Source organism: Melanotaenia boesemani, chromosome 14, assembly GCF_017639745.1.
Source record: "Melanotaenia boesemani isolate fMelBoe1 chromosome 14, fMelBoe1.pri, whole genome shotgun sequence".
NCBI classification, from domain to species: Eukaryota; Metazoa; Chordata; class Actinopteri; order Atheriniformes; family Melanotaeniidae; genus Melanotaenia; species Melanotaenia boesemani.
In genome coordinates, this window is record NC_055695.1 from 26,912,048 (window position 1) to 26,927,866 (window position 15,819).

At 37.8% G+C, this 15,819-nt stretch overlaps 2 protein-coding genes across 3 annotated transcripts; both read right to left on the reverse strand.

Moving 5' to 3' along the window:
* Nucleotides 1-422: 422 nt before the first annotated feature.
* Nucleotides 423-8,350, reverse strand: LOC121652508 (GTPase IMAP family member 8-like). The gene is made up of 6 exons (XM_042005281.1): nucleotides 8,187-8,350; nucleotides 5,209-5,931; nucleotides 3,580-4,278; nucleotides 2,467-3,246; nucleotides 2,193-2,366; nucleotides 423-2,109 (listed from the first exon to the last, which is right to left on the reverse strand). The coding sequence occupies exons 1-6, from the start codon at nucleotides 8,227-8,229 to the stop codon at nucleotides 1,904-1,906; spliced, it is 2,625 nt and encodes an 874-aa protein (XP_041861215.1). The 5' UTR covers nucleotides 8,230-8,350; the 3' UTR covers nucleotides 423-1,903.
* A 746-nt stretch (nucleotides 8,351-9,096) lies between these two features.
* Nucleotides 9,097-15,513, reverse strand: LOC121652556 (titin-like). 2 transcript variants are annotated; one of them, XM_042005368.1, is made up of 8 exons: nucleotides 15,301-15,513; nucleotides 14,420-14,458; nucleotides 14,254-14,307; nucleotides 12,363-12,641; nucleotides 11,930-12,196; nucleotides 11,803-11,844; nucleotides 10,316-10,400; nucleotides 9,097-10,200 (listed from the first exon to the last, which is right to left on the reverse strand). In XM_042005368.1, exons 1-8 carry the CDS (start codon nucleotides 15,329-15,331, stop codon nucleotides 10,038-10,040), a joined length of 960 nt encoding a protein of 319 aa, XP_041861302.1. In that variant the 5' UTR covers nucleotides 15,332-15,513; the 3' UTR covers nucleotides 9,097-10,037. The 2 variants fall into 2 exon arrangements, with proteins under 2 accessions (XP_041861302.1, XP_041861300.1); XM_042005366.1 differs by having other exon boundaries at nucleotides 9,098-10,200; nucleotides 14,014-14,307.
* Between the last annotated feature and the right edge of the window lie 306 nt (nucleotides 15,514-15,819).

A 15,819-nucleotide genomic window follows, 5' to 3' on the forward strand; every position in this document is an offset into this window, starting at 1 on the left:
CTAAGAGGAGGCATCATTCCAAAATGTCACATCTTCTGTGACAGCCTGGTATGTTATCTGCTTGAATAAGAATAAATTAACCTTGACCCATGAAGCTGGAACAAATAGTAAAGATCTGATTAAATTAGTGTAATCTGACCTCATTAAAGATACTTGTCAGCCAGTCTATCAGTTATTATTGTCAGTAAAAATTCATCATGCTAATTTGTGGACCTTCTGTTTATAATGACGCAAGTCATTTTCCTTTTAATATTTATCTTTCTGATTGAAGGGTTAACAAGGTGTCGGTTACTGCTGCATTAGTATTCCAGCATATTTTACCGCCTGCCTGCACAGCCTGGGCTGTGAGATAACAAATCAAAGTGCATTCAACTGACTCCCAACCAACATGCTGAACCAGTATGCTGTTTGGCTGGTTTTACGTTTGTGTGTGCATGTTAAGCATTTGAACAGTAAGGAAACAACATGTCACTTACAACAGTCATCAAAAGTCCCCATGAGCAAAATATTAAATCTACAGAACATTAGATTTATTAGAAATATTAGAGAATTTTAGATTTTTAAAATGAGACTGTTGACATGCAAGCTATTTACATTTACACTAAGAGCATATAAACAACTGTATCATTAATGTTAAACAATACATTTATACAAACAGATTATTTGTATATTAACTTTAAAGGAAATAGAAATCAGGTACAGTGAGAAGCTTATAGTTTAGGACGTCCTAAACTATAAGGAAGTGCATTAAGGAAATAATAAAATTGTGTAATTCATCATGTGAAACAAGAAATCATATCAATAAACATCTTTCTTCTTATTGTTCATTTTACAAAAAGAATAGAAACAGAATCAAATCAGGTTACATGATATATTGTTTGTGTGTGTATTCTCATCTAAAACATTAAAATGCAATCATAAATATCTGTACAACGGTGTTATTCTGAACAGAAGTGGTCCTAATAAGCAGTAATTTAAACATACAATAACTTTAACTGTAAAAAAAAGATTTAACCTCGTTTAATCTCAGTGGAGAGATGATGTAGTTTTCAATATGACATTGTGTGTGTGTTTTTTTTATAATATTTACTGAATAGAATAAAACCGAACCACACTGAAATTGTCTCTAAGCCACATTCAGAATCTGTTGTCCATCACATACAGCTGTTACATTAACATTCATGTTTGTTAAGATTATTTAAATTTAGGACAGTGGTTCCCAAACTGGGGGTGAGCCCCCTGGGGAGGGGCCCAAAGTTACAACAGGGGTGTGCAGCAAGGCTAAATACAACTTACTAGTTCTTGTATTGCTAACAAAACATGGACAAATTTATGAAAGTACCAATGGGTAAACAATGATGAATCAACAAGAGAGATTTCAACTTCCAAAAAACAACAAAAAAAAAAAAACAAAAAAAAAAACAGACAAGTTGATGATGATGATGATGATGATGATGAGGCATGTCTTATCCTGGGCATGACTAGGTAATGGTTAAGTCATGGTAATGGTTAATGATGGGTAATGAAGAGAGACCACAGTGTGTTTTATGTCATATGGTTCCAGTAATCTCTGCTAAACAGAATAGATTTTTGTTCTTTAAAATGAGCTTTTCAGGCTAAAATAATCCTATTTATAAATGGTACAATATATTATATAATATTACATCCCCAACATTTTGCTCCCCTTAATTGCCCATTAAAGGTCTTAATCAGGGGCACCCTTATATTCCAGACTCAGAGGACTAAGAGATACAGTTTCCTCAGTAGTCTGATTAAACTACAGCTCCATTTTATTTATGGGATTGTTATTATGCTTGTACCCCATTATGTTTAAACTTTAAACTTCTTTAATCTTACACCTTTAACTGTTTCGTGTGCACAGTTCCAGCAGTGTTTCAGCCGTTCAAAGCTGTTCATTCATGAGCGAACCTAGTGTTGTCATAGATCTGTATCCTGATGACTGATTGAAGTTGAGGGTCAGCTGGTTGTCCACATTTGTGCCGATGTGAATGTTAGACAGCCAACCCAGAACTTTGTGAAAGTTGCTGATGGTTTCATTTCGTTGTGGCAAAGACTCAGCGATGGACGGTGTTGGACAGACATCTTTCACTGAAAATTGAATAAAAGTATTTTTAACTGTAGCTGTCAGTATTAATGCTAATGCTACAAATGATGAAACCTTTTCTACTTACAGTCTGGAATCAAACCGTCCATGCTGCTCCAGAGAAGATCTGTTGATTTCATTATCTCCTCATTCAGCTTCTCAATTTCTTTGCTGATTTTTGCACACACAGTTTCCTCCTTCTTCTTTTCATCTGTCTCCTGAAGACCACCAAAGTTGGCTTTGCCTTCGGCCATTTCACCAACTATCAATGTTCATATGAACAAAGAACAAAAGCACATTTATGACATATTATGATAGAGAAAGACTTACATATGTTCTTGTCCTCACAGTGTTCTACTCACAGAATGATTTGGGTTTAGAGCTCACTCCACTTTGACTAATGTCTTCTTCCAGTTCGAGGAGTTTATCCCTGAAGCCTGTCATCAGCGCCAGCTCTCTCCTCCTGTACTCGCTCAGCAGTTGTCGCTTCAGCACCTGTTTCAGCTGCCCCCGGCTGAGCTTTTCATAGATTCTTAGTTCGATGTCGCTTTGGTTAGGGCAGAAAAGCTGGCCTCTGTTCTCTGCAACCATTTCCTCTATCTTCTCAAACAGCTCTGTAACCTGACTCGTATCAGCTTCCCTCATGTTATTTATGGTGTGATACTTGTTCTGACACTTGTCCACCAGCCAGTTCAGATGAAGATTCTCCCTCTCAATGTGTTCCTCTATGGATCTGTCTGCTAGTTTGTCTCCATGTGTGAACAGAACTATTGTGTGTTTCCAGATACTGACTTCAAAAAGGTTCATGTGCTCTTCCAGAATGATTCGCTGAGCTTCAGTGAACTTCTGGTCCAAAGCAACCACCAGCAGAACAGCATGCACTCCTGATTGGCTCATTAACAGACCCTGGACAATTTCTCTGTCCATCTCTTTAATGCAGCAGGAAGATTCCTTCCACCACCCTGGTGTGTCAATCAAAGTGATCATTCGGCCAGCAACTTCCCTTTCCTCCATGTTGCATTGCTCAGTTTGACAGCTGGCAAACACTTTTTTACGCAGGATAGTATTTCCTGTTGCACTCTTACCAGATTTTTTCTGCCCAAGCATCACAATCTTCAACTCCTGCAACTTATTCCTGGAGCCTGGTGAGAAAATGACTATTATTTACAGGATGAAAGAGAAAAATTATATCCTGCAAACACAGTATCAACAAACAAGGCTGCCAAAAACTAGTGTTGAGGGAGGCTGTCAGATATAGTTAATAGTTGGGAATTAGATTATCAAAAGCGTTTGATCAAGAATAAACTTGTAAGTTGTCCTTTTATTACTTCTGGTTTTTACTGCAACTCTTGCGCATTGTAATTCTGTAATTTTGTTAACTGCAGGTATCTATTTTCTCTCAGACTGTGAAGACATTGTGACACTTCCAAGCTAATTTGCTTGTGACACTAATTTTAGATGACTCTGAAACTTACCTCCAAGGAATCTCCTTTTGGCCTCGACACTACTTTGCCTCAGCATTGCTCCTTCTGCCACCCTTCTTCGTCTCTCCTCAATAGCCACAAGCATCTGCTCATCTGGAAGAAAATGGCCCCAACCATTGCCAGCTACAGTCCCAGTGATTTTCTCCAGCAGCTCTGTGACCTGTTTACGATCATTTGGGTTCTTGTTATTAATGACGTGGTATCTGTTTCCACATTGTTCAACTAGAGACTTCAGGGCCTCCCCTTCGCCTTCTATGTACTCCTCTATGGTGTGTGTTCCCAGCCAGTCTCCTCTGGTGAAAACCACCACAGTGTGTTTCCACACTTCCTCATTGAGAAGCTCCATGTGCGTTGTTGCTGCATTCAGGTGTTTGGCATTGAAGGATGCATCTGCATCTATCACCAGCAGGAAGACGTGGGGCCCAGGGCGGCAGAGAAACATGCTGTACATAATTTCTTCTTTGATCACTTCAGGAGTGTCAAACGCAGGGAAGCCTTTCCACCAACCTGGAGTGTCAACAAGAGTTATTGCACTTTTATCTGCAAAACCCTTCCGAACCACAGATTGGACTGTTCGTCTTCCATCTTCTCGATCTTTGGAGCCCAGGATGGTGTTTGCTACCGAGGTTTTCCCGACTCTTCGGCTACCTAAGACAATAATTCGGAGTTCTGGGATGGGATTCATCTCCTCTGTTATCAAGAAAAAAAAAACAAATATTAATTGAATGCAAGGCTCACAACAGCCCAAAGAACTTATTGAACTCCAAAGTAAGATTTTAATAGTTAACTAATGAATAATGCATGAACATTAAAGAGGACAATAAAAAGAAAATAGATTTGTTCTTGTAAAACCATTATATTAAACATTGCTTCATTTGTTAAATATTTTCATTCTATAGTCTAAATATTTTCTGATTGAACGTTTAATACGTGTTCCTTTATTAAATACAATAACCAGGTAAAACAGATAGTTCAACATTTCTGAATGATGATAAAGTTAGATGAGAAGACTGATGGCACCCCTGTAACCCTGTAACTGCATGCTTAATATTCAGAAAGAGCCAACAGGTGATTATCTTAGCTAAGAGTAAATAAAAAAAAACAAAAAAACACAGCCACTCTGGCTAAACACACACCCCGCACTAAACAGAAAAACCAAAAGCATATAAAAAGGTCTTTAACACGTTAAATGTAAAATTATATAGGAAATATGATCTTTCAGTGTTTTAATTTCAGTATATTTACAATCACATTAGGTTGAAGCTTCAGGAATAATGAATCCTGGTGAAGCATCACAAAGGAGAAAAGCCACACTTTAACCATAACTACGATTCTCGCTGTCATGCAGTTATTACCTGCTGGGGATTCTTGACAAATGATTGGAAAATGAAAGATGATTAGTAGTTATGTTCATTTGTCTAATTACATTTAAACCCCTGAGAATGAGGGCTCCTCATATGAAAAATGTTCAATTGGGACATGAATTCCCTCAAATCAAAGCATTTTATGGCCAAATTTAAAGGCCTGATGGCCTGTAATGTTTAGCTAGAATATTCTGTCAGTTTCCAAATCTATCCAGATTTCTGTGGTGTGGGAGGTGTTTATTTCCATCGTATTCACCTGAAATGAGCGTCATCATGTGCTGTCTTTGTTCTTCAGCTCTCCTCTGCCTCTCCTTCGCCTTTTCAGACACTTCTTGTTGCTTTGCCTTGATGATCTTAAAAATCTGTTCATCTGTTTTGTAGTGATTGCCCCCATTGTGTCGCACCATCTCCTCTATCTTCTCCAGCAGCAGTGTGACCTGAGACGAGTTACCTTTGTCCTTGTTATTAAACACATGATACCTGTTCCCACACTTGTCCATCAGCCACCTGAGCGCCTGTCCTTCACTCTCAATATGCTGTTCAATCATCTTCTCCCCCAGGAAATCCCCGTAGGTGAACAGCACTATGGTGAATTTCCAAACCTGCTGCTCCCCCAGGAGCTTCATGTGCTGCTCTATGGTGATCCTCTGCTCCACAGAGAATGCTGTGTCTATGGGAATAACCAGGAGGAAAGCATTTGGGCCAGGTGGACACTTGGATGTGTTAAGTTTAAACCTTTGTTTGTCTCCCTCTGGGATATCTGAGAGGGAGAGAGAATGGCTCCATCCTGGAGCATCAACTACAGTCAGCTTCCTACCCTCCACTACTTCATGTCTTACTTCAGCCTGAGCTGTTCTGGTTCGGCCACATTCAAACCTTTCTTTCCTCAGGATGGTGTTGGCAGATGAACTCTTCCCTGCCCACCTCTCACCAATGAGTATGAGTCTGAGCTCTGATGAGGCAGCGTTGTCCACCTCTTCTGTAAAAACAAGGAACAAATAAAGTGTTTTTATTTTTTTATAAACTGATGCTGTGTTTTACAGCCTTGTGAGACGACTTTATGATGGTGCTGAATGATCACAAAATAAAACTTTTAGAAAAGAAGTTGTGCAGATTTCAAGGCTGTTTTTTTAGGTTAAAACGAAAGTGGAGATGTTGTTACACCCCATGTCATTGTTGTTTTAAATGACTGACACAAAAGGAATGTTCTGGGAATCTTCTACACAGCAGCTATTTTTTCCTCTTGCTCTTTCATCAGAGACACAGGGTCTGATGAGAAATAATAAGGTGAGACAAAAATAAAATAGAAAAGCATTTTTAGACTCAACCCTGAACTACAACCAATCACTTTGCAGCAAAGTGAACAGAAGCCTTAATAAAAAGATAAATAATTAAAATTAGCCAAGAGTGACTAGTTTAAATATGCATTTTATACAGGTGATTAGAAAGGTTGTAAGATTTTATGCAGATTGTTTTTGGTCTTTAAGGTAATTCTGACCTATATTTGGAGCCTGGAAAACACACACACACATTACTTTGTGTTATTGTTAAACAAAAAAAGTAAATGATATGTGAAGCATGAGTTTTACAGTCTTTTGTGGCTCTTAAGGTCTGGACTTTAACTGGGTCATTGCTACTTGATCTTTCTGGTGTGTTTTGGTTCGTGTCCTGATGCATCAACCAGTTTCAGTCAAGCGTAATACTTTGGTAAACAGAGAAGATCATGATTGACTGATAGCTGCAAAGCAAGCCCATATAATGGCCTCTCCACCACTGTGCACAACAGTTTATGACCATATACTGTGTTTGTTTCTTGAACTTGTTGCCATGATTTGCAGCCAAACATCTCCACTTTGGTCTAACAGTATTGTTCCAGAAAGCCTCTTAGCATGTTGGTTTTTTGTTTTATTATTACAGCTTGAACCATGCACTTGTTTATCCTGTTGTTGCAGTGCCTTTTATTTTAAACTAAATCACAATTCCTACATCTGCCTGCCTCATCTTGTTCTTTGGTGCTTCCTTTTCACTGAATCATGTCACAACAGTCTGACCCTGGGCTGAAATTGCTGGGATGTCCATTCCTGAGCAGCTTCTTATCACTCGAGAACGATGGATTCCAAACTGTTTGGAAATTGTCTCAACTCTTCCCAAATAGATTTGCAGCAACAATTGCTTCTTTAAGATCATTGCTGATGTCTTATCACACATAAATGTTCCACACTAACAAATTACTAAATCTGACCTCACTGATCTCATTTGCTGATGATCAGTTATTGAATCCATTTCACCACCTGGTTACATCAACACTGTTTCTGCAATTTAATTCAGTTAAATAAAAATGATGCATTCTAAATTATTATGTGTTTTTGTTAATCTGAAGTCATTTTTACATCATTTTAAGACCCAGTAAAGACCAGATTAGTTGATATCTATCTTGTTTTTTAATGTGAATACATGATTAAAGCCTGAAATCATCCAGTGAGGAATACAATCTTGTAGGATATTGTACAGTGAAGTTATATTTTTTATTGACATCTGTGAATTAAGCAGAATTTCACAGCACACACATTTCTGATGGATATTTTTATGAAATCCCAGCAGCAAGTTTTTTGGTTTCTCTTAAGGAAGATGACTGTTTTGGGAAGCTGCCAGGACTTAAATATGTCCTTTCTTTCAAACAAACAACAATCTGGTTTAGCTGGTTTTATTAGGAGGGTGCTTTCTGCTCCACTGCTTTGCCACTACATGCAAATACTTCCTTAACTAGTGAGTGAGTTTTTATTTATTTTCACTCTTATTAGAACAAGAAGCTTTTATTTTAAAATCAATGTAAAAGTTACTGCACCCTGGGAAACAAATGGTTTAATCAATAAATCATGCAGAGTCCTTTGTTCAAAATTTGCTAAAGTAGTTTACATTTTTTGCTAAATAAAATATCATTCAGTTGTTTTTGTTTTTGCTTCGTTATGTAAGAGTAAGTTTATTTTAAATGCACATTCTTCAAATTAAAATCAAATTTATTTATTTTAACTTTATATTCCACTCTGCAGCCTGGTCTTCTGAAGTAGATATAAGAATGTTAATATAATCTAAGACATAAATATTTAAACAAAGAAATAGAAAAGAAAGTTAGTTGCTCTCTACCCCCGTCTGCTGTTACTGTGTGCATATTCGGAGTTTCTCATCACAACTCTCCACCATCTGACAGACTAAAATGTCTCGTCATGAACTCACCAATACTGTTGTCCATTTTTAGCTTTTCTTGTCTTTTATCCATCCATCTGCCTTCAAGGTTTCTGCAGGAGTCAAAGTGGATCAAATATAAAGGTTAAAACCGAGATCCTTTACCGCCAGTCTGCACAGTGTGCTGTTTTCAGTAAAGCTACAAAACAAAGTCTGTGTAACTGACTTCGAACCCAACTGTTCAAATAACGAAGTTTAACTGGTTTAACCTGTTTGAATGCATGCTTGTTGAAACTTGTGACAACAAGGAGAACATAACATTTAAAGTAGATTTCAGAAGGTCCCTTGAAATAGCTGCAGTCATAAGTTTTGCTGTCCGACTCATGAAGTTCAGATGAGTTTGTTTTGTTTGTGGAAATAAGCTAGAAGAATGTATAATTGCCCAGATGAACAGTAATGTATAAAAATGTGCACATTACATGGCTAAAAATGGATTTTGTGAAAAGTGAGATATAAAATTCCCTTTGCAGGTTGAGTTTATTAAATCCTGTTTATTTGCACCTGCCTGTCTCCTGTTTTTTTCTTATTGGAAACATTTGGAACAGGTCAATTTAGTCCAGATATGATTCAAAGATTAACCCTATTTTTTGGGGGTGAAAGACCATATTTGAACACTTCATTAGACATAGAAAATGCCTCTGCATGCTAGTCCATGAAATCAGAGAACCACAATAAGTTTCTCACAGCAACCATGAAAGATCAGGCTACATCCCAGCTACTTCACTGAGCTCAGTCTTCAGCATCCTTTACTGACCATTTACTGTATAACTTTTGTTATTTTAGAAAAAAAGATCCAAGGTTTAAAGTCTTGTAATAGCCTCAAAAATTATAATAGTTTTTTTTTTTTCAATTTATTTTAGACAAATGTTATACATTTTATACACTACATCCTAACATTTCTACGAAATCTTAACAAACCTGGCACAACAGCTGGTTGTGGTGGGGAATTTAGTCTAAATCTAACTTAATGACAACTTCAGTGTGATGTGGTTTTATTAAACATAAAGAAATTCCGGCTGAAAGATGTTAAACTAAAAAATCTCCCCACTGAGATAAAACAATCTTAGACATAGTTATGATTTACATCTCATTGTACATATATTCAAATGTTTACAAAATCTGCTCATTTCTAGAACATTGGAAATTAATACTGTTTTAATCTAAGATGTGAACATTAAACGGGTAGATATTTGTCTCTTTAATTTTTTTCTTCAGGTCTGTTTCATCCACAAGAAAAACAGAAAGCGAGACAACTAAATGAAATCAACACCTGTGGTACATTGCATGTATATTTATTTAGCAGTAAATGACAAAAACATTATTTTCTAGAGTCATACCCTTTGTCATGCAGTTGGTTTGTGAAGTTATGAACCTCTTTCTTCTAGTTGGATTCCTTACCCCTTAATTGCAGAGTATGTACTCAGTTTATTTTTGATTTCTGGCCTCCAAATGTTACCCTGAATTTAATATGGCAGATAGTGGGATGTAACAGTCATCTCCATATCACATACAAGTGTTGCTTTGCAGTTGTTTAATCTCTAAAAACTTCAGTAAAACACAATCTGACAACACAACAATATAAATAACATATAATAACATTTATCTGTTATGTGTTTTGTTTTTTCCTGAAAATAACTTTGGTTTGTTTGTTTTTTGAGGTTACATAAGGTTTGTAAAGCATAAAAATCAAACCTTTACAAACTATAAGGGAAATTGAGTAAAAGTAAAGAAGCAACAACCCGAGAAGAAATCTTTATGACTCGCTTTTAATATTTATTTCATACTAAAAGTGTTTTTATCCGGATTGACAAAGGACAAGCTATTTTCTCTCAACTTTCTCCTCTAAGTGCTGGGATATAACTGCTTATCCAACAAACTGGACATTTCCATCCAGGACAGGTCCCACTGCACTTCCGTCACATCCTGTTTGGTCTCCGGAAGCGGCACTGCTGGTACGTCCTCTTTAGAGGGTGGCCAGCAGCTCTGAGTGGAAAATGTGTGGTGCCTTTAAACAAACAATCAATGAATAATTTAACAGTCTGATCGGCTTGTGATTCATGTCAGGTAATTTCCAAACAATATGTACACATTAGACAGTGATTTTGGGTACTGTATCTTACCTGATACGCCGAACCAGCCAAACAATTAGAGGAATCAGGAAGAGAAGCACAATGCTGCATGAAACAACAATCCATTTCCAACTTTCTGATGAAGAGAACAAACAATATGTAAATATAAAGATAATGCTTTCCAGATTTCTATAAAACAAACAAAAAAGCTGTTAATATGGTTCAGAATAAAATGTGGACAATATATACTCACCAGCCCCTAAAGGGACACTTGTTCAATTGCTTGTTAACACAAATAATTAATCAAGCAAACACATGACGGCAGCTCATTTAGGCATGTAGACATGACTTGCTGAAGCATTAGAATGAAGAAAAAAAAGGGATTTCAAATGATTTTGAATGTAGCATGGTTGTTGGTACCAGAAGGGCTGGTTTGAGTGTTTTAGAAATTGCTGATCTACTGGGATTTTTAACATCTGTTTCTTAACCAGTGGGCACCAGTTGTTCATTGCTATACATCTCTATCCCATCTGACATGACGCAGACTAACCCTTTAGGTCTTCTGAATTCAGAGTGAAAGCAAAGAGAAATAAAAAGGAGATTTTCAAAAAGGAGACATGGAAAATAAACTATAAACTGAGAAACATGAAATGAGATGTAACATTTTCCATTGGAGTGTCTTTCTTGGTTATATAAATTTTTAAGAACGTGAGATCCCCCTTAGTGTTCAGGGATGAGATCGTTAAGCGAACGTCATGTCACCTATATACATATTTTTTTACAAGTACAGTCTATCATGATAACTTTTTTCCTTTATTTTGCATGTAATAAAGCACTCTATATTAATATTTTTTTCCACTGATAAGTTACTGTAAGAAATTTTAGCTTTAACATCCTTATACGTTATGTTTCTAAATCATTTATAAGTTGCCTGCTACAGCTTTCGCCTGGCTGGGCTCTACTAGGACACACCTCCTGTTACCTGGCTCGCTTGGTTTTGTCCCTCTGGACCAGTAGTTGCTGCCATTAATGCACTGCATACAGAAAAGCCCTGGCATCCCAGCATTCAGTGGCAGTTGTGTTTCATTGCCTGGCAGCTTAAATACTTTGAGGTGCTTGTTTGTGAATGAAATTGTACGTGACCTCTTAGTGTTTCCTGATTTGTGCCTTTTTGGCCTTTTGATCAGTCTTGAAAATGGCTTGATTTTTTTTTTTTTTTTTTTTTTTTTTTTTTGGTTTCAAATTTGATTGATTTTATTGCTGGTCATTGAAAGTTTTATGATGATCATGATAAAGACCATAACTTAATAATATCTGTCTTCTATAAAAACCTGTGCACCATAATGGGATTACTGTTTGTTGTACAAGTCTGATTATCTAAAATAATAAACTGTATTAAGACTATATATTAAGAAAAAGGAAAAACTTGTGCTCATAACATTACAATGCAGCATTATCCTTTGCTTTAACACAGGCTATTAAAAGATCATTCTAAAATATCGTTAAATTGTTGTGCAAACAATAAGAGATCATTTTACCATTTGTAGAGGTTGTTGGTGTCACTGTTGATGTGAACATGCCTGAAAGACATAACAAACATCTGTCACTGATCCTGTTCAACTGAATGATTATCATGAGAAAATTTATCAAATCCATGCAGCTGACCTCGATCACCTATCACCGATAACCAGCTCTCCGGGCTCTCCATCCTTCTGTCCGGGGAGGCACACTTATAAAAGCCTTCATCTTTCTGAGTTACATTATAAATAGTCACATTTACGACCTTGTCTGACCCAGAAGAATTAAAAAATTTTGCTCCATTTTTGAAGAAGATTGCTTCATGACACACATCTGTCCTGTACTGACAAGACAAGTTCACATTATCACCCTTAAATACTGGGAGGGCTGGGGTTTTCAGGATGATGCTACCATCTGTGAATTAAACACATTCAACATGAAAAACTTCTGACTTCATATTGTTACACTGGTTTAAGTTGAGACACTTAAACAGACTGACTCCTTATATGAATGATTTGTGTGGATGGGTGACCATCTGGCCCATGTTTAAAGCCTTTAACATCAGTGCTACCATACTCACCGCTGACTGTGATGCTGATTGCACTGCTGCGGCCCTCTGTGCTTTGGCACCAGTACAATCCACTGTTCTCACTGGCAGCCCTAAAGACACATCTTTCACACTTGTTTCCACAAACAGCACCTTGTGGTGATGAACACATCTCTGTGAGATTGACAGAGAAATGCTTCAGGCTCCAGCTTATGGAGTCAGTCTGAGACGCAGGGCACTGCACCGTGAAGCTTTCTCCTGTGAAGATCTGTCTGCTGTTGGGTGTCAGAGTCAGCGAGGGAGAGGGCAGCACTGAAGAAGGAGAAGAAAAGAGCACAGTCAGGACCATTTCATTTTGAAACAGCTGACAAGTTGTTCATGTTATGGCTTCATTTATCAATCTGTTGGCTGTAAATCCACCTCAGCTTCTGTGTGTTTGTCTGCAGATTAACGGCTCCCATTGGACCACAGATGATACAATTACATATACAGACACTTTAATGAATTAAACTTTCATCATCTTTGAGACAAATTGATTGCCAGTATGTACATCCCTAATGTACACATATGCTTTTGTTTTTCTTATGCTGATATTGCTGTATATTGGCACTTTGTTGTAGATAATGTTGGGTACAACTATTCTAATGATGTTCACTGTATAAAGGTTTGCTTGTTTTCTTTTTTTATGTGTGATGATTTGTTCACCCACGTTCAACAAACTAACCAATGACTCAGTCTCAGTTAATAGATGTAAAATCCTACAGGACATATTATTACTTGAATTTTCACCCTTTTTGGGAGAATATTTGGTAAAAAATAAATTAGTTGGATTAATAAGAAAAAAAAGGAGCATATTCCTCCATCCATTATCTATGCCGCTTCGTCCAATGAAGGGTCAGCGGGGCAGCTGGAGCCTAACCCAGTATTTAGCAGGTGAGAGGTAGGGTACACCCTGGACAGGTCACCAGTCCATCACAGGGCCAAAACAGAGAGACAAACAGCCATTCATGCTCACACCCACTCCTAGGGAGAATTTAGAGTCACCAGTTTAATGTAACATGCATGTCTTTGGACGAGAGAACCCACACATACACGGGGAGAACATGCAAACTCCACACAGAAAGGCCACTGTTCAAACCTCCCCCCAGCCGAGGCTCCAACCAGCGACCATCTTGCTGTGAGGCTGCAGTGCTAACCACCACACCACCGTGCAGCCAACTCATCCTACCAACTCATCTTTATTAGAATTCTTTGTACACATTATCAATTTTACTCAGATAATTAGTAAATGTGTGTATATGTTCTCTAAATATTCAGTAATTATTTAAAAAGCTTTATTAGTACTTGAGTTAATGCAAATTTCAACAATCTTATCAAATTTTAAGTAAATTTTCTGTGAAATTAGGTTACTTTGACTTTAATGCTGTAACAAAATCCAGCACGTTTACTGTTGTTTGTTAATATCTATACATTCTAATTAAATAGGAAATAAATATACTTTACTACTACTACTACTATTACATGTCACATTTCTACAGTGAGGTTACACCACTGCTTGTTACACATTTGAGAAAAATACAAAAGCAGCTGCAGATATGTGTTACATTAGAAGTCAGCCCTGGATTATACTACCAATATACCTGAAACCTGATGCCATGCTGCAGTGGTTGTAGCTGCTGCTCACCTGGCACATTAAGCTTAACCGAATTCGCATTAGCTGTGAAATTGCTCTCCCTTTGCTGTGCTTTGCACCAGTAGTTGCCCACATCCTCTTCTGTTAAACCTGTGATGGAGTAGCTTTCTCCGGAGACCAGATGCCTTGGGTCCATAGTTGAAGCATTGTGTGGTTTGTCTCTGTACCATTGATAGTTCCAGGCAAAAGTAGAATTGGACTCCACTCTGCAACGCAGGACCACATACTCACCGAGGAGGAATTTTGGCCCTGGAGGCCACACAGATACAATAGTCCGTGGATGTGCTGCAGGGGCAGAAAAACTTTATTACAGTCTTTCTCATGCATGCGTCAGACATACTGCAGAAATGTGTGGTACAGGTGCAGCCCATCTTCATGCGCTGAGCATCTTTCATACCTTGATGTGCAGCAATGTGGAGAATAAATGCAGCAACACCTGAAATACAAAGAAGCCGTTTCTTTCCACAAAAACACACAAATCTGTTCATAACTAGCCAGTTTGTTCCACACAATGATGCCATGAACACAGCAGGCAGCTGGGATCATTTCCACATGGTGACATGTTTACAGGCAATTTGAATACATCTTACAGCAACATGACTGTGTCTGTGAAACACATCAATCCCTTGCCTGCTAAGACGTCACTGCGAATCCCATCTGAGCTGCTTTTTTTTACCTCATACACACACAACCATAGCTCCGCCTCAGTGTGTCAGAGAGCTGAGCTTCCGATTCCTTAATGAGACAGTTTAGACTGTTATCGTCCCCGTGGGAGCAGAAGGAATGTACACATATTTGCTGTGTTCTCTTGCTAGACACCCACACTGCAGTGCAGAGCAACGTAGTTTTACTATGATCATATAGTTTGAATCATAACTCAGGGCTGTCAAGGATTGGAATAGTCAACACAGTGATTTGGCAGCTCTGTCCAAATCATTTCCATTAGCCCTATTCAGATTCTGGCTAGTGTGCATCACTTTAATTTAGCACTCTCTGAAATTTCCAGCTTCACGCTAACAGCCTAGTAAAATTTATAACCCTGCATACCATACTACTGTTATCTACACTGAATACAGCCAAGGAGCCCAGCTTTGGGTCTTTATCAGTGCTGCTTCGTCAGCAGAATGCTGAAGCTTCTTTAACTTTTTCTTTATGAAAATACCATTATTTCTTGTAGGTTTGCCCAGCAAGGCAAATTTATTTGTATAGCACATTTCATATACAAAATAGCAGAAGCCTGTCTGTAACTATCAGTGAGGTAATGTCTGTGGTACTCACCCAGCAGCGTGGAAACATGGAATATGTTCATTTTGTTGAGGGCTGAGAGTCCAGAAACAGATGTGGAACACCTCTGTTGCTTAAAAAAGAACAAAAGCCAAAAAAAAAGCTATTTATTTTGGTATCTAAATCGATGGATGTGTCAAAGGTCCGGAGTTATTTTGTGAAAGCTGCTTCATTTTAGAGGCGGTGAGTCAGAGAATAACAGTATGTGTGGAGGGGCAACTGTCACAGTAAACCGCAGACTGAGATGGTCATCTTGGTGGAGACATTTCCTTCCTCTATGAACAAGTTAACAAGCAGAGCCATCTGACAGCAGAACTGAGTGCAGACAGCTGAAGTTTTCAAATAACAACACAAGTTAGTCTGTTATACGTTTGTGACCTGACAGAATCACTGTAAATGTTCATTTAATTTAAATGCTTTTCATTGACTTGTCTGAAATGCTTTTGCTAGCTTTGTTTTTTTTTTCTTTTTTTGTTCATAACCCAAATAAATTGCAGTCCTGCGTTTAGCTAT

What these genes read in the sequence shown, in the direction of transcription:
- LOC121652508 (XM_042005281.1), bottom strand. Translation starts at nt 8,229, where the DNA reads ATGGATAAAAGACAAGAAAAGCTAAAAATGGACAACAGTATTG. An exon ending in CATGATGACGCTCATTTCAG is followed by an intron (nt 4,279 to 5,208) that starts GTGAATACGATG and finishes TCTTGATAACAG; the next exon opens with AGGAGATGAATCCCATCCCA. An exon ending in CAAAAGGAGATTCCTTGGAG is followed by an intron (nt 3,247 to 3,579) that starts GTAAGTTTCAGA and finishes TTTTCTCACCAG; the next exon opens with GCTCCAGGAATAAGTTGCAG.
- LOC121652556 (XM_042005366.1), bottom strand. Translation starts at nt 15,331, where the DNA reads ATGAACATATTCCATGTTTCCACGCTGCTGG. An exon ending in ATCGGTGATAGGTGATCGAG is followed by an intron (nt 11,845 to 11,929) that starts GTCAGCTGCATG and finishes TATGTCTTTCAG; the next exon opens with GCATGTTCACATCAACAGTG. An exon ending in TGGCTGGTTCGGCGTATCAG is followed by an intron (nt 10,201 to 10,315) that starts GTAAGATACAGT and finishes GTTTGTTTAAAG; the next exon opens with GCACCACACATTTTCCACTC.